At 37.2% G+C, this 22,847-nt stretch overlaps 1 protein-coding gene across 6 annotated transcripts in view; it reads left to right on the top strand.

Moving 5' to 3' along the window:
* Positions 1-22,847, top strand: part of Shab (Shaker cognate b) — a 229,924-nt gene that overhangs the window by 150,489 nt on the left and 56,588 nt on the right. For 5 of the 6 annotated variants that reach the window (XM_074173707.1, XM_074173714.1, XM_074173721.1 and 2 more), the window contains exons 4-6: positions 1,908-2,754; positions 14,973-15,292; positions 21,023-21,121. In XM_074173707.1, coding sequence (XP_074029808.1) covers positions 1,908-2,754; positions 14,973-15,292; positions 21,023-21,121 — 1,266 coding nt within the window. The remainder of the gene's footprint in view (positions 1-1,907; positions 2,755-14,972; positions 15,293-21,022; positions 21,122-22,847) is intronic. The other variant, XM_074173723.1, reaches the window with a different exon arrangement.

Genomic DNA, 22,847 nt, shown 5'->3' with positions numbered 1-22,847 from the left:
CGCAGAAAGTTCCCTTGCTGTTGGAGGTGGAGTGGGGGAGGAGAAAGGTGCACTTATAGTTGCTGCCACTTCTGCCTCTTTCGCTGTCATTCTCCTTTTGGCCTCGGCGCCGCAAATGCGCTTACGCCTTGGCTTTTGCATTACATCACGAAGTGATCTGCTATGTCCATCCTCATTCCAAGCGGTAGATTGGGATGGACATTTCTGTTCATCCCCAGCCACCGACATAGATTGAGGTGAGCACTTCTGTCCAGCTTCGGGATTGGTTTTTGTTTTTGTATTTTGTTCGTAACCGCATACCACCCTGCGGCCATTCAGCTGTCGGCACGATTCCTTACACCTTAGCTTTGGTAGGCTGGTCCACTGTGGCATGTTTTTGCAAAGGCTTTTGGGGAGTTTTAGTTCCCCTCACCCTACTTATTTCTGCCACTGACCAAGAGTCCAGCGACCCCGTCCGTAAGGTCACATTGGCTTCCCGGACAGGCCCCCAGTCCCCTGGCCGTTCCCCTAGCCGCCACCTGGGGACGCGCCCGATAGTTAGCCCAACCCACAGGACTCATTCAAATATTACAGTTCAAAGTAAACTCATAAAAACGGACAAAAGTTTTGAAACAACCAAATAGTAATGATCCGTAGGTGATACTTTGCCAAAAAAAATTATAATAAAAATTAAATTCGATTTTTTTCCAATGATAATGTTCCAATGATAATGTCGAAATGACGTAAAAAATCTAAGAGATACTGTAACTATTCCAAAAGGATATTCATAAACGATGGATGTACAACTAAAGCAGTACACATTAGAAGTAATTACCAGTTTAGAACCATCAATTTTTTCAAGTTGAAGGATTTCTCGACGTGAATGTAAGTAGTGCGCTTCATTTCATCAACACACTGTATATTTCATCACTCCCAAACTGCCAGAAAGAATCAAATGTTCATTGATTGATTTCAATTGAAATATGACAACATTCAAACTGTCTATGTTTGTTTTGAACGAATTCTCGGCATACTCAGTAATCAAAATAGGCGAAAAAATGGTAAGCTTAGTATGATTCGTATAAAGCCTAAAATTTGTTACAAGTCGTAAATACACTGTTATAAATAAAATATGAAAAGTCCTTGAAGGTCAGAATTTAATAAAATCGGGTTTTGCATTTTTTTTGGTAACGGTAAGTGTAATCATAAAAAAAAGGTCTGGATTACTATTAATCATTGAACATTGAAATTGACACATAAATCTGTTTGAAAATCGATCGTTCGGCCTTGTGGTTCGAACCACCTGGTCACACAGCGATCGATTAAGTGGGTGGAGCAAACCACCCACGTCAAGCAAAACGGCTAACGTCCTACGACCAATATCATCTATGGAGAATATCTATCACATTGTATTGTTTGGAATAGATATAAAAATACGTTATTTTTGATCATTACGATCAGTTTATGCAGAAACATTCAGGTCATAGAATAAGTATAGAATTCGGTGGTCATACTGATTCTTGAAAAAATATATCAATTTCATAACATCACAAGAAAACATCGCATAGACAGTTTGAAAGAGATCAGTTTAATGAAAATTTGAAAATGATTTTATTGATGAAACAGAACACGACAACTATGGTAAGAATTTTTTGTATTTATCTACTTTTCCGTTATATGGCGCTTTATGAGGTTTTGTATCATTTTTAAAAAAGCTGAATTCCGCCCATCATTACTCGCACAAATTAGAAAAAATGATAATGTAAAATGGAAAATGAAGTTGGTTTTATTATTATAATTACATTCCACTTCGACGAGGTCACTTTCATATTGATGTATCCCAAAACCTTCCCGAAATCTCACCATCCAAATCGAAAGACGAATGTCTGGCTCCGAACCGAAGAAGTGACACTGTCGATATCTTCCAGGTCATTGCCATCGTTTCCATCTTATTTATCGTATTGTCAACAATAGCACTCACACTCAACACCATTCCAAGCATGCAGCATAACGACGAAAAGGGTAACTTCCAAGACAACCCTCAGCTGGCCATGGTGGAGGCCGTTTGCATCACCTGGTTTTCGCTGGAGTACATTTTGCGATTCAGTGCGTCGCCCAACAAGTGGAAGTTTTTCAAGGGCGGCCTGAACATAATAGATTTATTAGCCATATTGCCTTATTTCGTTTCCCTGTTCCTGTTAGAAACCAATAAGAACGCCACGGACCAGTTCCAGGACGTGCGTCGCGTAGTTCAAGTGTTTCGAATCATGAGGATACTGCGCATCCTCAAGCTTGCTCGACATTCCACCGGGTTGCAATCGCTAGGGTTCACTCTGCGTAACTCCTACAAAGAACTAGGCCTGCTGATGCTCTTCCTCGCGATGGGGGTCCTCATTTTCTCCAGCCTGGCCTACTTCGCGGAGAAGGAAGAGGCGGGCACAAAGTTCATTAGCATTCCAGAGACTTTCTGGTGGGCCGGTATCACCATGACCACCGTGGGTTATGGTGACATCTATCCCACCACCCCTTTGGGGAAGGTAATAGGAAGCGTATGTTGTATATGCGGCGTTTTGGTAATTGCGTTGCCCATTCCCATCATTGTTAATAATTTTGCCGAGTTCTACAAGAACCAAATGAGGAGGGAGAAGGCGCTGAAACGTCGGGAGGCGCTGGAAAGGGCCAAGCGAGAGGGCAGCATAGTATCATTCCATCACATTAATCTTAGGGACGCTTTTGCGAAGAGCATGGATCTGATAGATGTGATAGTGGATACAGGTGAGTCAGCACGCTTTCAAATACGTAATTTTTCATTTCCTTATATATCTGAGCTTATTTTTATTGTTGAACGCTCATACTTATTTATTCTTGTGTGCTCATAGAGATGATAGTTCTTGTCTCTGCGGAAATCTACCGAGAAACAGAAATAAGCATGTTTAAATTTTTATCGAAACCAAAAATGATTGACAGGAAGTTTTCCATCTTCATTATTTAATGAAAATGCCAATGATGTCTATATATGTCTTCCCACAGATGATTATAAATTTTATAGTAAACACTGCTGAAGTTTCAAGTAAATATCTTTCTATTATGACACTTCCGTTATGTCCCTTATACGAGGAACTGGGCGATTTGGATATGCGGATCTTGAGCACCTCTTTCACGGGCAGATGGAGCGATGACAAATTGTTGTTTGTCGTTCGTTTCAGCCTTGTTCGAGGAATGCACCTCTGATTTTTAATTATGACGAGAATCTTATTAGCCCGAAACCGGTCTGCAAATGTGCCCGTTCCAATAATTGAAAATCGATATCGGCAGTTGCATCGCCAAAGGATATGCAGGAATTGCTTCTGTGAATAATCCTGCAATGACACCTGACGGATATAATCCAACGCCCTTCGTGATATTAGCCAGGGGAGCGGTCATTTTTGATAGGTTTCAGTCCATTAACTTACAATGTAGGTGAGTTGAGACTGGCCCGAACGAAATGTTCATTTAGATAATTTAATTGAAGATACTGGATATTTCAGTGAAACGTAGCACGCAAATAAAACATTTTTTTCTTGGATCTGTTCAGAATTTTACAAAAAACACTGAAAACTACAAATCTTTCGTGTTCAATAAATGTTCCCCATTTTCCAATAGTTCATTTTTTTCTTTCAATGGTGTTTGTTCTGTGACAAATATGAACTGCCAAAAGATTGAACTTTTTATATTAAGAAAGTTTCAAACACACTTCATGCAAGGGCTTCTATCAATTATTATTGGAGGACATCATTAATATATCAACTAGAATATTTAATGGTGAAGAACACAATCAATATTCCTTTCCTTACTGTCATACCTGGAAAAACGCAATTAATCCGTCAGTTCAGAAGCAGAACCCAGAAAGAAATCATTCGTGATATAGTCAACTATCAGTGGGCTGTTCTATCAATGGTAATAGGCTGAACCACGTGAAGATGGGCCCAACTTACCTTAAATTACAATCCTGAACATTTGTAAGCATGGTCACTAAAACTTCTCCTATTCAAGATATCCACAATCCCCAAGGTTCATGCCAATGACCATGTCAAAGCTTAGTTTTCGAGCAGACTGACTTTGCTAAGCGGAGTTTGACTCTTCTATCGATCACATATATGATGTTGCAAGGAGAGATGTTTTTGCCTACTTCTATTTAGGAAGTAGGCATTGATCATAACATTTTGTTAGCACGATTTGATATGGAATCTTTGGAAAATAGGAAAGTTATCCTTGGTATAAAATTCCTGCATGAATTACTTAACAACAATATTGACAGTACGGTTCTTTTACTCGAGATCAATTTCTTAGTAGCAAGAAGCGGAGATCGACACAACCGGAAGTTCAATTGCGAAGCATCACGCACAAATGTTATGCTACGATCACCGTTGAATTTTATGTGCAGTGGCTTCAATAAAATCTGTGAACATTGCGATTTTTTAAGGACAAAACACAAGCACTACAGGAATATTCTTGAAGCTCTCTCAGAGCGGTGCCTGTGCGAAAGTAGTGATTCACATTGGATTTGAATCGCTGGAGATTAAATCCATTTGGAAAAACGTTCTCAGGAAGTTTATTTCATATAAACGCAGTTCTCCAGATGAAAGAGTTTTTAAACAGTGAAGGGCAAGGTGTACTGAGTTGAACCCCAAAAACGAGCAGCCACTGTCCGACGCGTATTTGGGTTGTGTACCGCTCTTGGTAGAATCAAATGTACCAAGTCACTTGAACACCTTCCGTGGAAGTATCTATAGAAGAGAGACAAATCTCCAACCTTTTTTCGATGTTCCAGGCTATCAAGGTTGCACGTGATGTTCGGGTCTCCAATCAGGCGGATGGCTCATTTCTGGATGAAATCCAGCAACTTCAGGGTATGTTTGGGGGTAGAGCTCCATATATGAGAACAATACTCCAAACAGGGTCTGATCTGACCTTTATAACGTATCAAAAGTTGCTAAAGTGTGTATAGTTAATGACCATGGTACGATTGCGCACGGCTGGTGTAAACTTCGAAGTAGGAATGGGTCAATGCAACCTCTGCTGCAGGCAACAAGTAATGCAATTGAACCCAGGTTTGTGTTAAATTAACCCTACAAAATACAAATTAAGCAGAACACAGAGTCAAATACAATACGCATATATACAGACGGCTCAAGAACCAAAGAAGGCTCAGGATGTGGAGTGTACTCCAAATCGCTAAGCCTAAGGATTGAGTGGGGAATAGGAAGAAATACCAGCGTGGTCCAAACAGAACTGGCTGGTATCCCAATCGCCACAAAAGAAATAACCAAGGAAGGAATTTCTGCCAAAAATATAACAATCTGCACTAACAGCAGACAAGCCCTATTAGCCTTGAACAGACAACGTATAACCTCAGGGCTAGTACTAGAGTGTCACCAAGATTTAGCCAAAGCCTCGGTAGATAATAACATCATCCTGAGGTGGGTTGAAGGGCACGACAGGAGTAGAGGTAATCGTATTGCCGACTCTTAAGCCAAGGAAGCGGCTGGACTAAGAATTTTAGGACCCAGTGGCACCTACGGCCTGATGACTTCGACAATTGCGGAACTAGTCAAATGTTACACCCATGCTCAATCCTTGAAGAGATGGGATGAAATCAAAGGATGTAATCTTGGCGACCTTGGGCGAACCTGGGAAGTTGGCGTCGAAGAAATATCTGGCGATAACCAGGAAATATCTGCGCTTAACAGTAGGATTTCTGACTAGCCACTGTCAACTGAGGAAACACCTCCATAATATGGGGCTAGTGGACATACCTCTATGCAGGATGTGTGAACAGGAAGATGAGACTGTCAGGCATGTCCTGTGCGAGTACCCGGAGTTATCGTCAATAAGAGAGTGTGTGTTCGGCGAGTCTTGGCCTACACCTGCCGATATAAAGAAAATGTCTCCGAGTGACCTGTCCACCTTCCTGGAAAGGACATGATGGACGATGACCTAGGAGGACAACTCTTCGGGATGATGTACAATGGGTCACATGTGGCCTGAGTGCTGTGGGCCTAACACTCACCCTCCCTACTCTACAGATACAGAGTGTGTATAGTTTTTTGGTTCCAAACAATGTACCAAGCTTCTGAGAAGCAGCCTTTGCAATTCCAGAGACATGATTGTGCCAAAACATATTAGTGTCCATTTCAACCCCCAACAGACTTATCGAAGCAGCAAGCGGAATTTTCTGACCTGACATTATTGTATCCAGTTCGAAGAAATTTATCTTCTTGGAGAAAAGCGATGCCTGGGTTTTTGTGGTATTTAATTGAACCTAGTTACTTTATCCCAATTCGAAGTCACTTCTAGATCCTCATTAAGATATGCAACCTCCTGCTCCCGGTGAAGATGTGCCTCCGCAGCCGATGTCCTGGAATCCAAATGAAATGACGAGACAAGTGTGCTGTCATCAGCAAAGCAATAAAATGGATCCTTAGTTTTGTCCAGGGAGTCGTTATCATACAATAAAAAGAGGGTTAGAGACGATATGGATTACTGGGGAACACCAGCGTTGATGGTGAAAGATTTCGGAAGATATCCATCGACGGCCACTTGCAGGGAACGTTCTTTCAGGAAGCTGGAGAGCCTTACACAGCAAACCCCCATGCCACACACGGTCAAAGGCCTCAGAAATATCAATCGCAACAGCCATGTTTCTGGATTGCGTTATTCCAAATATAGGTGACTTACGATAGAAGGTCTCCTGATGATATTTGTTTCTGAAAGCCATATTGGTGATCGCTCAAGATGTTGACGCCTTCCAAATATTTGAGAATATGGTGGTTTATGGCTTTGTCCATGATTTTTGATATCACTGATAGCAAAGCGACTGATCTTCAGTTATTTGGAAGATTTTTCTTGCCCTTTATGGGAATAAGTTGAACGCAAGCAATCTTCCAACAAAAAGGAAAAACCCCTTTCTTGTGAGACAGGTTGAAACATCTGCAAAATACTGGTGCGAGTTCATTTGCGTACTTTTTAAGTACGATGAAAGGCACTTCATCAGGACCAGACGCCTTACTGATATTTAGCTGTTTCAAAATTCGCCTGACTAGACGCTGTCGAAAAGTAATTTCCGGTATTGTGGATTCCACTGTGTGGATAGTGAGTGGGGCCTTTCCCAGAAAATCAGCAATTACTTTTGATAATACTGTAATCTTTGTGTCAGTACTGCTACATTGCATGATTTGTAACTTTTTGTATTATATACTTAATTTTTCATTCCTCGTTTGAAATTAACTTGGTACTCCTATTGAAAATAAGTTGCTTTTTTGGAGTACCAACTGAATAGTAAAAATTGTTTTTTTTTTTTATAATCCAATGTTTATAATATTAAAGTAGATGTTTTGAGTTCGTAAAGTTTCAAACAGTTGCTATTATTCCAAGGCTCAAAACTTCGAAACCCTATTCAAATTCAAATTGAGTTTTTAAAAACGTGCAGATTTTCATTTTGACATCAGACGATCACTGCTATTCAACTCATTTCTCCTCCAAACTTCAAAACACAAAAGTTGGCATTATTTCTGTTACTTTTCGGTCTTAAACAAATTCACACTATGAAACAAGAATGCAAGGAGTCGCTGCACTCACTAGACATTAATTATACACTTGCTTTCTCAGTCTATCCATGTATTCGTTATGCTCGCTTCACTTGTTTTTCTTTCTAAGCTCGAATTACAAGCGTGTACTTCAAGGCTTCCTTAATTGGCGCCTTGCCTTTGGTGAGAAATTATATTCTTTATGAAAACTGTAGCTATATTTTACATGTTTTTAATTGGACAAGAACTATCACTCTATGAATCTCTCTAGGCCAGTTCTCAGAATTTAAAAAAATCATAAGCAGGTGATAAAAACCTAGTAACTCGACGTTCAGTGCTTTTTCGAATTGTTATGTATGTTTTACTATCAATTTTCAGTAAGAAAACAAAATATAGTGAAAATTCACCAGACATACACAGGGTATTTGAGAACTTTGGATACGAAAAAGATATGTTTCAATAATTTCGCAAACCACGAGATCTAGATCTAGATTCAGAAATTCAAGTCACAATACTTGAAAAACAAAGCACAGATACAACTCAAAGGTAAGGAACACTTGAAAAATTATTGGAAAATTACTAAATTTCAGAAATTATTATTGCTCAACTTAACCAACTCAAATATTACCCTTATTGTAGGTTCGTAATCAGGCCATTTATTACTGTCAAATTTTCATAAACTTCTCTCTTATACGTCTTGCAATATTTGTTGACGCTCTTCGCAGAAAGTCACCCTGTATGGAGTTTGATGGACAAACTGTGAGAAGAATATTTCCTTTCAAATTTTTTGGGAGGATTATTTGTAACAAAAATATTCAATGAGAGTGTCCAACTTAAAATTTCAATTTACATAAAGAAAAATGATAAAAAATTCACGAAGATACAGGGTGTCCTATTCAAAACAAAAAGCTGTTTCCAACGGTGAAGGTCATTTGAAAATATTACTTACTAATAGATCATCACTTATTGCTTTCACTTTTGAATTTTCAGATTTCTTTTTTCCCTACATTTCAAAATACGTCCAACAAGCCCTCTTCATGAATCGCCATATACCGGGTGGCGAAAATTCATGTGCACACTATTGCTATCTTGGTAACGGTAGAAGATATGATGTTTGTTGAATCATACAAAAAAGCGATTTTTAGTATGTGATGAAATAATGTTCGAATAAAATGAGTAAAAAAAAATATGTTAAACGGTTTTATTGAAAAAAAATTATGATGTAGATAATGTACTAGAAACAAAAATAATTTGTAAGGTCCTAGGTAGCAGTCATCACACAATTCTTCTCAGCAATCCACGGTATTAATCAGATTAAAGGATGATAACATCGTTGGGCGTAGCGTAACTTGAGTAAATATGTAAATACTACGCCCAACGATTCTATTATTTTTTTATCTGATTAATACCGTAGATTGTTGAGGAGAGTGGTGTGATAACTGCTACCTAGGACCTTCTGAATTATATTTCAGATTTAGTACACTATCTACGTCATTTTTTTCAAATGAAACCGTTTAACGAAAGTATTTTTTTCGATAATTTTATTTTCGAGTTTTCAGTTCCTAATTTCGTTACTGCATTCTTCCTATTATATTCCATTCATTTAGTGCCTCAGTAATACAGAGTAATATGTAATCCGTGATTTTGTAGCTGCGGCTATCTTGTATTTGCATCATTTGCAGTGTACTAGGTACTATTCTACTAGCTTTGTGATTTGATATCCATATTGAGGTAGTTGTGAAACAATATGTAATCCGCCATTTTGTAGCTGTAGCCATTTTGGATTTACGGTGATACAGAATTTATTTAATTGTATAGTCATCAAAACTAAATGTGAGTACCAAATTTCTATCAGATCAATCAATCAACAGGAAGGGGGTCAAACTTCAATTACTAAATTTAACCCAAACAAATAAACAGGGCAAGAGAAATAAAACCATTCGAAAACAATATATCTTGAGCCGTTCTCGATGTAATCAAAAAAATTTGAAACATTGATTTTGTTTTTTCAGCTCTGTTTACACACAGTATGGAAAAAAAATGTAGAGGCAATTTTGATTGAACTTCCACCCTCATAATTGTTTTTTCAAATACGGACCCGAATTTTTCAAGCAAATTCTGACGCCTCTTTTAATTCTGCGTTTATCAATGCATAGCAAACTTTATCGTGTTTTTTTTTTATTCAGGAAAATAATATTACCTATTATATCGTATGTTACCCCTATTTGGAATAACTCAGTCGAGAAACATGGAGAGTCAAGAGCTATTGCGCTGGATATGTTTAAGGCCTTTGACCGTAGATGGCATGAGGGCTTGCTGGCCAAACTTCGATGCTATGTCTTGTCGGATAATTTTTGTATATGGCTCTCCACCTTTCTGAAAATACATTTCCTGCAAGTAGTCGTCAATAGATATATCTCGAATACCTTTACCATCAACGCTGGTCGACCTCAGAGATCCATATTGTCTCCAACTCAATTGTATATCAACGACATATTGGAAAACAACAAGAATCCAATATATTGCTTCGCTGACGGCAGCACATTTGTCTCGTCATTCCATTTGGATTCCAGGACATCGACTGCGAAAGCACATCTTCACTGGCAGCAGGAGGTTGCATATCTCAATGAGGATCTAGAGGTTATCCCGAATTGGAGTGAAATTAATCAGGTTCAATCCAATGCCACATGAACCCAGGCATCGATTTTCGCTGTCGCTGGAATTGCAAAGGCTGCTTCTCAAAAGCTTGAAACACTTCAGCGTTACGATCTTCGTTCGGGTTTGAAGGCCGTCGTGGTTTGGAACTGTATCCTAACGTTTCGCCAGCACGAGTGACTGGCTTCTTCAGAGGTCTATTCATTCTGATGGTTCACCAGTGACTCGTGATTTCTAGTTCGTAAGCTGTATTCAGGTAGCCCGCCTTTCTGATTGGTTCGTTGTTATTGGCCGAAGTGTAATTACCTGTTACATTGCCTTGCACTTCTGCCACCTCAGCATCTTTGGCCGAAGTGTTATTACCTGTTACATTGCTTTGCACTGCTGCCACCTCAGCATCTTTGACCGAAGTGTTATTACCTGTTACATTCCGTTGCACTGCTGCCACCCTATCATCTTTTAGTATGGGATTTCAAATCCGGTCAAGCGTTATCGCTTCTTCTTTTCTGTTGTAGTTTTCTGTATGTTCATGGATTTCTATGGCTTCCCGTACAAGCCGACTGTGGTATCCATGATCGGGTGCAAGTAGTTTCACATCTTCTAATAGTATCGTATGATATCCTTCACTAAACGAGTGTTCCGCTACTGCCGATTTTTCTATTTGACCGAATCTACAGTTTCTCCGATGTTCATTCAGCATTGTACCCATGGATCGTTTGGTGGTACCGATATAAACTTTTCCGCAAGTGTATGGTATACGGTATACCCACGCAGCTGAGAGTGACTCTCTTTTGTCTTTCGCAGATCTCAGGCTTTGCTGTATTTTCCTGGTGGGCTTGAACATCCAGAAAAGAGCCTGATCGGAGACGCAAACATCTCTTGTCTGTCTGTCTGTCTATAAACAGTCTCCATTCAGATGGAGTTTTATCCAAATTCAAGCAGTCCATCAAACCATTAACATCAGAACAAACTACGAGGTTTTCTTTTTTCTCAAAAAAAAGGAAGCAAATCTTTTTGACGCTGTCTGTACTGAGATATTTTCACATCATGTTTTAGAAGATTCCACTGTTGTAGTCTTGACCCTAACAGCTCAGCCTTTTCCTTAGACAAGCGAAGATCTCTTATAAGGTCACTCAACTCTGTTTGACTAATTCTGTGCGGATCACTAGACCTATCGCTTACCTCAAAATCAGGGTCATAGGATGTAGAAGGATGGGTTGCTCCTTCTAAACAGTCTTCATCACCTTCCTCTAAAATTTCATAGTTTTGGGGTGGAGAAGGGACTGGCAAATTGTCTGAGTGTGGTACAGGCCGAAGAGCAGATGGGAGATTAGGGTATTTAACCGTTCCTCTTTTCTTCATAGATAAACCTTGCTTAATGGGAGGAGTTAAGCAGAAATAACAGTCGTCTGTATGATTGGTAGGCTCACGCCAAACCATAGGTACTGCAAAAGCCATTGCCCGGTTTTTATTTTTCAGCCACTCTCGCAATATGACGAAACAAGAATTACAACATATATGAGGAGACCATGATTTATCTTGGTCCCCAACTTTCACACCATAATAATGTTCATAGGCTGTCTTAACGATAGGTGTCATTTTACGTTTCTGAGCCTTAAATGTTATTTCGCCACATATATAGCAAAAGCTATCGACAGAATTCACACACTTTCGAGGCATTTCAGATCAGCACTTAAATTAATTTAAAAATCAACTTCACACGATAATTTCAATAGCAACCACGTGCGTACAATTGACAAACTCACATAGGTTATGTTTACTACTTAAGAACAGCTGATGAGAGGGGTGTTATGTAAACAAACATGTGTACCAACTGTTGGTGATGAAATATTTCATTTGTTGAAAACTCAATATACATATATACATAATATAATGATACTATATCTTGAAAACAAGAGCTAATATATAATTTTTATGGTCACTTTCGGTTTTAACACGTGGAAATACATTAAAATCATCTAATTTCAACCCCGAAACAAAAACTTTGTTGTGTTGTGTAATGAGGGCGGCTAATTCAATTTTTCACTTGGTTATACAAATCAAGTACTCACTCAAATAATAAATTTCAAATACAATCAACTCAGTTATGATGATATTTTTCGAAGTGAAACGTCGTAGAAAAGTTGTAAGTGGTACAGAAGTAAATGCAGGATTGAGACAGGCATCATAATTTGTTGAAAAAGACAGGTCCGTATTCAAATAAAATTGATGAGGGTGGCTCCAAATGAGGTTCGATCAAAAATATATGTACATCTTCTCATACAGAGTGGTCCAACGAAAAGTATGCACCTTGCTTTTCTCCGTTTTTTGTAACTCAACGCAAAAATGCTCGGACAGGTCAATTTTGCTTTTGAGGGGGACACATTTTAGATGTATTTTTCTACCTGTGCCTTCAACCCCCTAGCGAGGGTGAGTAACAACCCTAAAATTTTAAATAGAAAGTGGGGTCGAGTGATGTATCATTTGAAAGGGCACAAAATTATCTTTCGAATAATACCTAATTTGTTGTATTTCACTGAAACATGTAGGTATTATGAAGAAAAACAACTACAACCCAGTACTTTGAAATGTGTAATTGACTTAGTAGAATCATATTTCAGCAAGTGCTGAAAATGTGACCCATTTGCTTCCATACAATAATGCAGATTTTATTCAAATCTATTCCTAACATTCTGTAGTATATCAGGTGTTATACTTCTGCACTCTTCTGCTGTAATTCGTTGGCGAAGATCTTCTATGGACTCGGGCTGCGTAGCAAAACATTTATTTTTCAAGTGTCCCCAAAGGAAAAAGTCTAAAGGCGATAAATCAGGTGACCTGGCAGGCCATTCGATGGGGCCTCTCCTTCCAATCCACCGTTCAGGAAACCGGTCATCTAAAAACTCTCTTACCGGAGCAACATAGTGAGGAGGAGCTCCATCTTGCTGGAAATGAAGCCGATCATTATTATGATTTTGGTCATTTTCAATTATTTCTGTTATGAGAGGATCAACTGTATCTTCAAGCATGTTCAGGTAGATCTCACCAGTTAAATTCCCAGGAATAAAAAGTGGCCCTACGATATGACTACCTAATAAGCCACACCAGACATTGATTTTTTGAGGGTACTGGGTATGGACCTTTCGGAATAAGTGTGGGTTACTGTCATCCCAGTAACGGCAATTATGCCTATTCACAGCTCCATTGAAAAAAATGTACTCTCATCGGGAAAGCACGTGTTGAATGATAGGTGCGGATCATCAATTAGTAGCTGGCTCAGTTGTTCACAAAATTGCAGCCTTCTATCAGGATCATCTTCATTGAGTTCCTGTACTAATTTAATTTTGTAAGGATGAAATTTATAGGCTTTTGATATCCTTATTATTGACGAACGGGGACACCTGAGGCTGCAGCAAGCTGACGGGTACTTTGAGTATGATCCAATTCAACATGTCCCAAAACAGCGACTTCCACTGCTTTATTTCTGATAGGTTTCCGTGGCTGGTGTTTCACATTAAAGACAGATCCGGTATCGACAAACTTTTGGACTAACTTGGCAACGTACGAATCATTCACATTTTTTCCGGTATGACTGTTATTAAAGAGACGAGCAGTAAGTCTAGCACAACTATTATGTTGATAATAAAGTTTAACAATTTCAACTCGTTCAGGAATGGAATATACCATTTTTACAGTAAAGTTGAAATAATTTCAAAAGCAACCGAACTGAATCAATGAACATTTGCCTGAATTCTTTTTGTACACTTATCTGCTGTTGTTATTTGAACCAAAAAACGCACGAGAGAAAATGAGGAATGTAGTAGTGATAAAAATGCCGTTTTTCCGAATTTTCATCAACACCAAAAATATCGAGTAAATGTTCTTGCTGTTTACTGTTCAAGTAAAAACAACAAATCAGGTATCATTGGAAAGAGAATTTTTTGCCCTTTCAAATGAAATATCACTCGACCCCACTTTCCATTTAAAATTTTAGGGTTGTTACTCACCCTCGCTAAGGAGTTAAAGGCACAGGTAGAAAAATACTTCTAAAATGTGTCCCCCTCAAAAGCAAAATTAACCTGTCCGAGCATTTTTGCGTTAAGTAACAAAAAAAGGAGAAAAGCAAGGTGCATACTTTTCGTTGGACCACTGGATATGTATTATGAATAAGGTACCAGAGTAGTATAATCAGAATTAACGATTTCAATTTGTCTCGGTTATTTCGAGGACGCCTCACGATAGTTTGGATTTCTCAACATAATTCAACTGGATCCTGAAAAGTACACTTTTTCGTTAAATCAAACCAACATCGTATTTTTCACCGTTAGTGAAATGCTTTTAACATTTCGCAATCTCAGAAATTCAACTAAAGTTTTCTCTGCTATTGATATTAAAAAAAATATTATCGGAAAAGCACAAGACATGTAAACTCCGAAACTATCAAACATAAATATCTGAAAACTGCCCTAGTTCTAGTTTGCAAGTCTTTGTTTTACACCTGTGCTAAGACGCTGTCTTCTCAACAGGTGAAAAGTGCGCCCTTATCGGTGAAAACGAAGACAACCGCAGAAATTCCTAAGTTCCTTGTTCGTTCTCGAAGACGCATGTTGTTCGCTTCTGTTGAGTTGATCCGCATTAAACAAAAAAACATTCAGCGCACTCTTGCACACGACCGTCCTTTCAGTTTCCTAAAAGCTTTCTTCGTTTCTGACTGTAACGTGCACGGCCAACTTGCATGGCGCGACGTCTAAGCTGACGACTCTGTGTCGATAGGGCACAATATGTCGCACGCCGACGGCAACAGTACTGAAGGGGAGTCGATCGCGGGGGGTCGAAACCCAGCGCAGACCGGCACGGGGTGTTATCGAAATTTTGAACATTTTCCGAACCGACATCGACGCAGTAACTCTTCCACTCTGCCTTGTCTTCCAACGAACGAAGGTCCTCCTGGTTCCCCTTCCTCCCAGAGGCGGCTGCTGGGGCTAATCCCGGCGGACGAGCAGCAGTTCCAGCCGCAGACGGCCGTGGCTCCTCTGGCACAGGATGAGACCCAGTTGATCCCCAGCACGCCAAAGGAGTGCATTTCACCAACAGTGAGTACTTTTTTCGTATCAAACATTTATTATATTAAAGAATTGAGCCTTCACAGATGTTGAAGCTACATGCCAGATATGTTGACCGGGGTCTGCAGATTCATACAGGGTGTTTATTGAACATGCGAAAAAAAATTAAGGGACTCTTCCTTGGACTTTTCTAAGGGCATTTTGTCCCCTAATAATTTTCGATAGGGCGCTTTGATTCGAAGTCGAAATAAAAGTATACCGTACTACACTGGACTTAACAAGTAATACAAAATCTAAAGGCGTTAGTTTATACTACTCCATTGGAGGATGTGAATGATTTGAGAAATCGGATAATTGCTGGGTGTAACGCAATTCGAAACGATCCTGGTATTTTTAAAAGAGTTCGGGAGGAGTCGATGGGGAGGAGATTGGATTCTTGTATCCGAGAGAAGGGGTAGTAATTTTGAACAGTTCTTGTAGATAAAGAAATATTACATCTAATTTTTGATAATAAATTGTTATTGTCGAAATTCTTTTTCGCTCTGTATATTTGAAACAAAGCGTCCTATCAAAAATCATCATAGGACAAAATATCCCTAGAAAAGTCCCTTAAATTTTTACCGTCTGTTTAATATATATATATATATATATATATATATATATATATATATATATATATATATATATATATATATATATATATATATATATATATATATATATATATATATGGTAAAATGGATTAACAGGGTCTCTCAGCTAAAAAATCAAAAATCAAACTCTGCTTTACTTTGCCAAGCTTTCACTTCTAATGGGAAGCTTCTTCAGGGCACATAATTTAATGATTTTTGAATATTTTCGCCTTTGAATAGCATTACAAATCATACTTACAGTAAAAATGGGTGAAAAACAATAAATTGAAGATATAAATTGACATAAAAGTTAACATGTACACGATTTTTTTGTGGGTTTGACAAATGTTATACCTTCACATAAATGTCATTTTTCAATGGGTATGATGATTTGATAATTTTTTACTGTGAAGAAATAGTTATTGATTGATACATCTTTCATTATTATTATGTTTTTGATGTAGCTCTAGTAAATTACTGTATATACTGCTGAGATTATCAATGTCAGTTTCCTCATTCATACAATCAGAAGATTTATTAATTTCCACCATTTCAAGAAAAAGGTGTTTGAAAATATTTTTTTTGTATGTAAAACTTTGACATTAGAGTAATTTGGTTTATGTTCTGTTTCTATAGAGTCTCGTGCTAATGCACATGATTTTTTATTGAGCTTTATATCACTTTTATGTGAAGTTACTCTATCATTAAGAATTCTAGATTCTTAATTCTCGACACGTGTCGAGGTGTAAAAATAACGATTTGGTGTTGGGAAAAAACTCCAGTAATATTTATTTTAGGCATAAGGCAATCCACACATTGTCTATGTTTAAAAAATAAAAATGCATGCTTATGAATGAATATGCTTACGTTATACTTGAATGGCCCGTGAGTTTTAAAAATGTGACCTATAGTGAGTGGTCATTCTTGAAAACTGGCTTTAAATCAAATCATCTAAATAGAAACTTCGTTCAGAGTAGTCTTGCCTTACCTACACAGTAGGTTTATGGACTGACACCTATCAGAGAACTACTCGCCTGGCTAATACCACGATATACCTGGCTAATACCTTCGTGGGTATAAGGGAAGACTATTCTGAACGGATCGTTCGGGCCATTCAGATATGCGGTTGGTTAGTACCTCGTTTACAGGCAGAGGGGGCGATGACAGATATGTTGCTGACGTTTCGTGTATAACGAATATGATCGGTACTGTGCACTGATTTCGGAGCATCATAGACTGCCAACAAGATTTGAATTGTATTCTCAAATAATCTTTGAACCGGACAGCTGCTGCTTCAAGTTGATCTTGATTCGTCAGGTCCTCAAATGGTTTTAAAAACGTTTTTTCTTTTTTTTAAACCTCAGAAGTCGTATCACGGCCATTTAATGCGTGCAAAAATAAAATGTGTTTTTTTGAACGAGGATTCTACTTTTTTTAAGACGATTTCTTGTTGATCAGATATAGTGTGTGTATAGTGAAAGCCTATAAGTGTTTTGAATAGAAAGATATTTGATTAATGAATAAATTATAGAATATGATGTAATAGTTGATAATTAAGTATTTATCAATAATTTTTAAACTATAAATTGGTGGATCTAGCCGTTACTACGTAGTAGGAAATCATAATCATCATAATTATCATACTTTATATGGCGTGCTTTTGACCGAGACTACCGGTTGACTTTAAATTATGCTCTAACCGCGTGCTCTCCGCTCGCTATCTCGAAAACTATTCAACATGAAAAAAATATCTGAAAAAAAAGCTGTAGAGAATTCAATCCTCTACAATATCGATAACGAACATAAATAAATAGCAAAAAACCCATAGAAAACGAGATGCCTGCAAATCGAGGCGTATATTCTAGCAAATTCAGGTTTTGTGACAACTTTGGGGATGACGAAATACAAGTTCACACCAGATTATAGCTGGGTATCTTCAATTCCGAAATACTTAACTAATTTTGACCAAGATGACTGGATCATATGAAAGCATGTAGTAACTGCCACGAGTAACGTGGAAAAACATTTCATGCCTGTTGGATATAATTAAATACCTATCGTAGTGTTAGCCGGGAAAGTAGTTGTTTTCCGGTAGGCATTTACCAGAACCCTCCATACTCATAATTCGGGAGAGATGAATATTTTCAGATTTTATTGTGCAATATTTATTTTCTTATACACGTATGCATCTCTCCTCTATATAGTCTTCAGAATTCTACGTAGTTCATCTTCTGAATATGTACGTACACAATTGAAAATATTGTTCTTTCATACATATAATAGTATATTGAAATTTCTCTCTTTATACAAATAATATCTATTTCACCTCGTTTGATTTGATTTTTTCTGTAACAAAAATATTCCTAATAAAAATGTTTTCATTAAAAATGAGATGATAAATGTTTTTCCGAATTTGTTTTGAATATGGTTCTCAAATCTATGAATTGATCTTGTTTAAATACACTCAAGTCCTTTAAAGATGTACTGGTATATATTTGTTTGAAGGGGATCTACGATGTTTCATGATGAATTTCATTTGTTCGGACTTCCATTGTCTGAATTGCCATTCTTAGACGTATTGGTGGAGAGGACCGACACTGAGTGGAAAACATCTTCATACCGAAAACCCACTCACACGGGACAGTATCTGAACAACGAATCCAACATTATCAATCGAGTGAAAGGGAAATCATCAAGACTCTATTAGACCGTGCTTTTGGGCTTCGTAATACGAAGAAAGGTCTCGAGAAGGAACTAGACATCATCAACCTACTTCAGATCCGGAAACACTATCGTAGCAGCCTCACGAAAACCAGGCCATCAAACGCGGACTGCGATTCCAAGAATTGAATTTACTGGATACCCGGTCAGTGCGGAAAATCCTATATCGGTGAAACTAAGAGGCCATTAAATGTTCGCATTGCCGAGAACAAGCAAAACAGCGAGGGGAAACCAGCAAATCAGGAATAGCAGAGCATGTTTGAACCCATCAACATAACACCATGTGGTCCCAAGCTGAAATCATACACAGGGAGGAACATTAGTTTAGGAGGAAATTCAAAGAAGCCACATACATGTTGTCCAACAATGTATTCAGCCAAGCTAGCGTAGAGATACGCAACATATGGAAACCCATAATCAAGCGATACTAACAATCGAAACGTTGTGAAGTAACTTGGCTAGGAATCTCTTGACTTTTTATTTTATTTTTATTTTTTGTTCAATTGTTCTATTTTTTTACTTGTATTTCATTTCACTATCATTTCATTTCAGCTATTCCTTTTCAATTCTTCTTATTTTTTATCAGTTCTTTCAGGGATTTTAAATAATTTTATATAATATCAGACAATAGAAGTCCGAACTAATGAAATTCATGTCACATCAAATAAAAGGGTTTCTCAAATCCTTTTACTGATTTGGAGGGCGATTTCTTGGAAAGTTTTTATGGGCATTTGTTCGAAACTCTTTAATTTTTATATGAGATGTTGAATGTCGAAGAGGAAATGCACATTTTGTCAGATCTCTCGAAAACTATTGGAAATAAAATTTTCTCATCGAAGATTATTCCAAATAATGGGATTAGGTTATATCAGTGATGATGGAGTTAAGGAACTTTTTTTTCAAATCATCCAAAGGAACAATTCGTTCAGGCACTTTAGGTTAATGGACTGACACATCTTGGCTAATACCACAAAGTGCGTTGGATTATATCCGACAGATGTCAGTGCAGATGTCAGTGCTGTTGGCAATACAACTGCCGCAATAGATTTTCAGTTATTGGAACACACTTGCAGACCAGTTTCGGGTTATTTCGCCATTCGTCAGTGCAAGGTAGTGTCTATCATCAACATAAAGTTGGGCACATTTCGTATATGCAGTTGGTTACCCCGTTCACAGGTAGATGGGGCCATGACAAACCTGTTGTTGGTTGTCTGATCCAACCTAGTTCGAGGAATGACACTCTGATGGAATTCGACTTTCAATTATCGGAAATCATCGACTTTATGTTGATGATAGACACTATATTGAACTGACGAGTGACCGAACAACTCGAAACCGGTCTGCAAGTGTGTTCCAATAATTGAAAATCTATTGCGACAGATGTATCGCCAACAGCATATGCAGGAATAACTTCAGTGAAGAATCCTGCACTGACACCTGCCGGATATAACCCAACGCCCTATATGTGAAAACTTTTTTTTCGTGAAAGTTTTCAGAAAGCATATCCATTTGTATGCAAGAAAGTACGTTTGGTGCTTTCGGGTAGGAGTAACTGTTTCTGATAAAAATTTGATGAGACACAAATGATGCCTTTCCAGTATTTCGAATGTCTGGTCAAAATTGGAACATTATGAAAATTATCATCGTTTCTTGATATTTCATTCAGTATTCCATTCATCTGTTTAAGCAGTTGCTGCTTCGGATTGAAATCCATCATTTAAGTCTCAATTATCTTTTGTTATCATACATCACCATCCTCGTTTAAACAATAGTTTTGAAATATCTTCACAAGTAATCCATAGGATCTAAATCTGGTGACCACCATCTATGTAATAATATTCATAAATGTCATGTCAGTGCAACATTTGCTAAAAATACTAAGTATTATGTCCGAAAGATGCATTTTTAAAAAAAATCAAGATCATACGTAGACCCACTAAACATCTACACATAAGCGTTTTGATTATATTTACCGAATTTCAAAATCGAATATATGATAATCAAAATATCATACAATCATAACATTGATCAATTTATTGAAAAACTGTCCATTGAGGTATTTTCAAAAAAATAATTTCACCACATCAAACTACGTAAATGAAAATTAAGGAAAATAGCTATATAGAATGTTGAATTATTATTGAAATTAACGCTCAAGAGATAAAGGTGGGTAAGAATTGACACAGAAATATCTCATTCTCGGTTGAAGAGATATAGATGAAACAAATGAATATATGAAATGCGGTGTTCCAGGACAAATCCAAATTTACGCTCATACAAACAGGAATGAATAATGAAAGTTAAAAACGATTCAGACCACTAATATACAAAAATATAGTCCAGGTATTCCTTTTCAAACCCCAGAGTTTAGCTATCGTTTAACAAAAACTATTTGTTTCTGTCATAGGCTGAAAGTAAAAAATCTGATACCCTCAAGAAGACTGACAAAGTTGAAAAAATAGAAGAAATCCCCAGTGAATTTGAATGTTGTTTCTGCGCATCCAAGGTAGTATACTTCACACTTTTTTCCATGCTTGTGCTTGTTTTTTTGTGATCACCTGTTCTATTGAAAATATATTATTTTTTCAAAGCTCTCATCTGAAGTTGGATTGTTGTAGTATCATTGAGTGGGATATCATGTAGATCACCATTTCATTATTCCATTTTTTTATTGAATGATTATGATTCTGAAGTTAATTTATTGGCTGTGTCAAAATCTCAACTGGTTGAGTATGTTACTTTTCCATAAGTGCCATTGTAGTTCAGGAACCAAAAATCTGTGGTTCTGAAAACCTGCTTTTTGGATAACCTTGACTTCAGTACCATAATAGCATTTAAAAAATTAAAAACTTACTCTTGGAAACGTGAATAATTCCATTGTTTTGAGTTTTCCCTGTACGTAAGGTATACCGTACATGTGAAAGATAGCTTGTATAATTCCATTAAAAAATGTTTTGGATCTAAATTGGTTGTTTCACAATTGGCTATTTCTGAAACATCAAACTTTCTGAATATTTCAACTTTCAGCAATCTGAAACAGATGAAAATTGTCATTGAGATGTTCATACATGTTGAAGAAGTTTGATAATAAATCGAATCACAGAAAAAAATGTAAGTCACTTCAAATTTTTTCAATCCTGAAGCCGGGTACAGATTCGAAACATATACATATTTCGAAACTTTCTGATTATTTTTTTTTTGAAGGCAAAATTTTTGAATACAATTTACAGATGAATATAACATTTTCCTTGTAAGAAATACTTTGACTTTACACAGTAACTTATAGAGATGAACTGAACACCTGTACACAGTTCTTAATCACAATTTTTATTTTATTTTTTTCAGATTATGGGAAGAGGAGATTCCCAATGAAGGTTGATAAGAAACGTAAATAAAAAAAGTATATTTGTTCGAAAGTTGCCATATTGATATACAGTGTGTGAAAGCCAAATGGAATAAATCAATTATTTCGGTTACGGTACATATTTCAACAAAGTCCCGAAATACGTCAAATTCAAATTATAATTTGACATATTCCAAAGGAAAAATGCTACCCCTTCCTTCAAACCCCGTCGAATGACAGGTAAAACCTTCCAATTTTTCAAATGGAAAGTATAGGCTTGTAATATATCCTTTAAAAGGTCCCTTCATTTTAAATACAAAAATGTTATCGCTTTCAAGTTATTGCAACAATTAAGATAAAATAAATCAAAGTCAGGTGGTTACCAAAATTCGATAAAATACACTGAAAACTTATTGCAATATACTCAAAACTTATTTCATGTTGAGGTATTGATAATAAGGAAGTAAGCAAAAACTATAGCGATGATCTTTTTGGACGTTTTTTTTTAAAAACTTTTAAAATATTCCGTGGCAACGTTAGTTTGAAACGTCCTGTCAATTTGTCTTGTTTGTTACAATATTAGTTGTCAGTATTTTGATTCAAGTATAAAGTTTGTTGACTTCAAGTCTGACAAATGGTTAGATTAAAGGAAATGTATAACACAACAGGAAGTAGCTCGCCAATTTCATGAGAAATTTCCCAATTCACCGATCATATGTCAAGGAACAATAAGCAAAATAGAGAAGCAGTTTCGCGAGCTTGGTCATGTGGGGCAGATAAAAAAAGAAGCTGTCAATGCAATGAGTGAAGAACTCAAATCAGATGTGATGCTTGAGTTTGGGAAATACCCACATACATAGAGTAGACAGGCATCTACTACATTAAATGT

The sequence above is a fragment of the Leptinotarsa decemlineata genome, unplaced genomic scaffold (assembly GCF_025532065.1).
Source record: "Leptinotarsa decemlineata unplaced genomic scaffold, Ldec_3_MD MMD2_P_RNA_scaffold_12, whole genome shotgun sequence".
In the NCBI taxonomy this organism is placed as follows: domain Eukaryota; kingdom Metazoa; phylum Arthropoda; class Insecta; order Coleoptera; family Chrysomelidae; genus Leptinotarsa; species Leptinotarsa decemlineata.
Note: the sequence above shows the minus strand (reverse complement) of the source record. Positions and strands in the feature narration are given on the sequence as shown.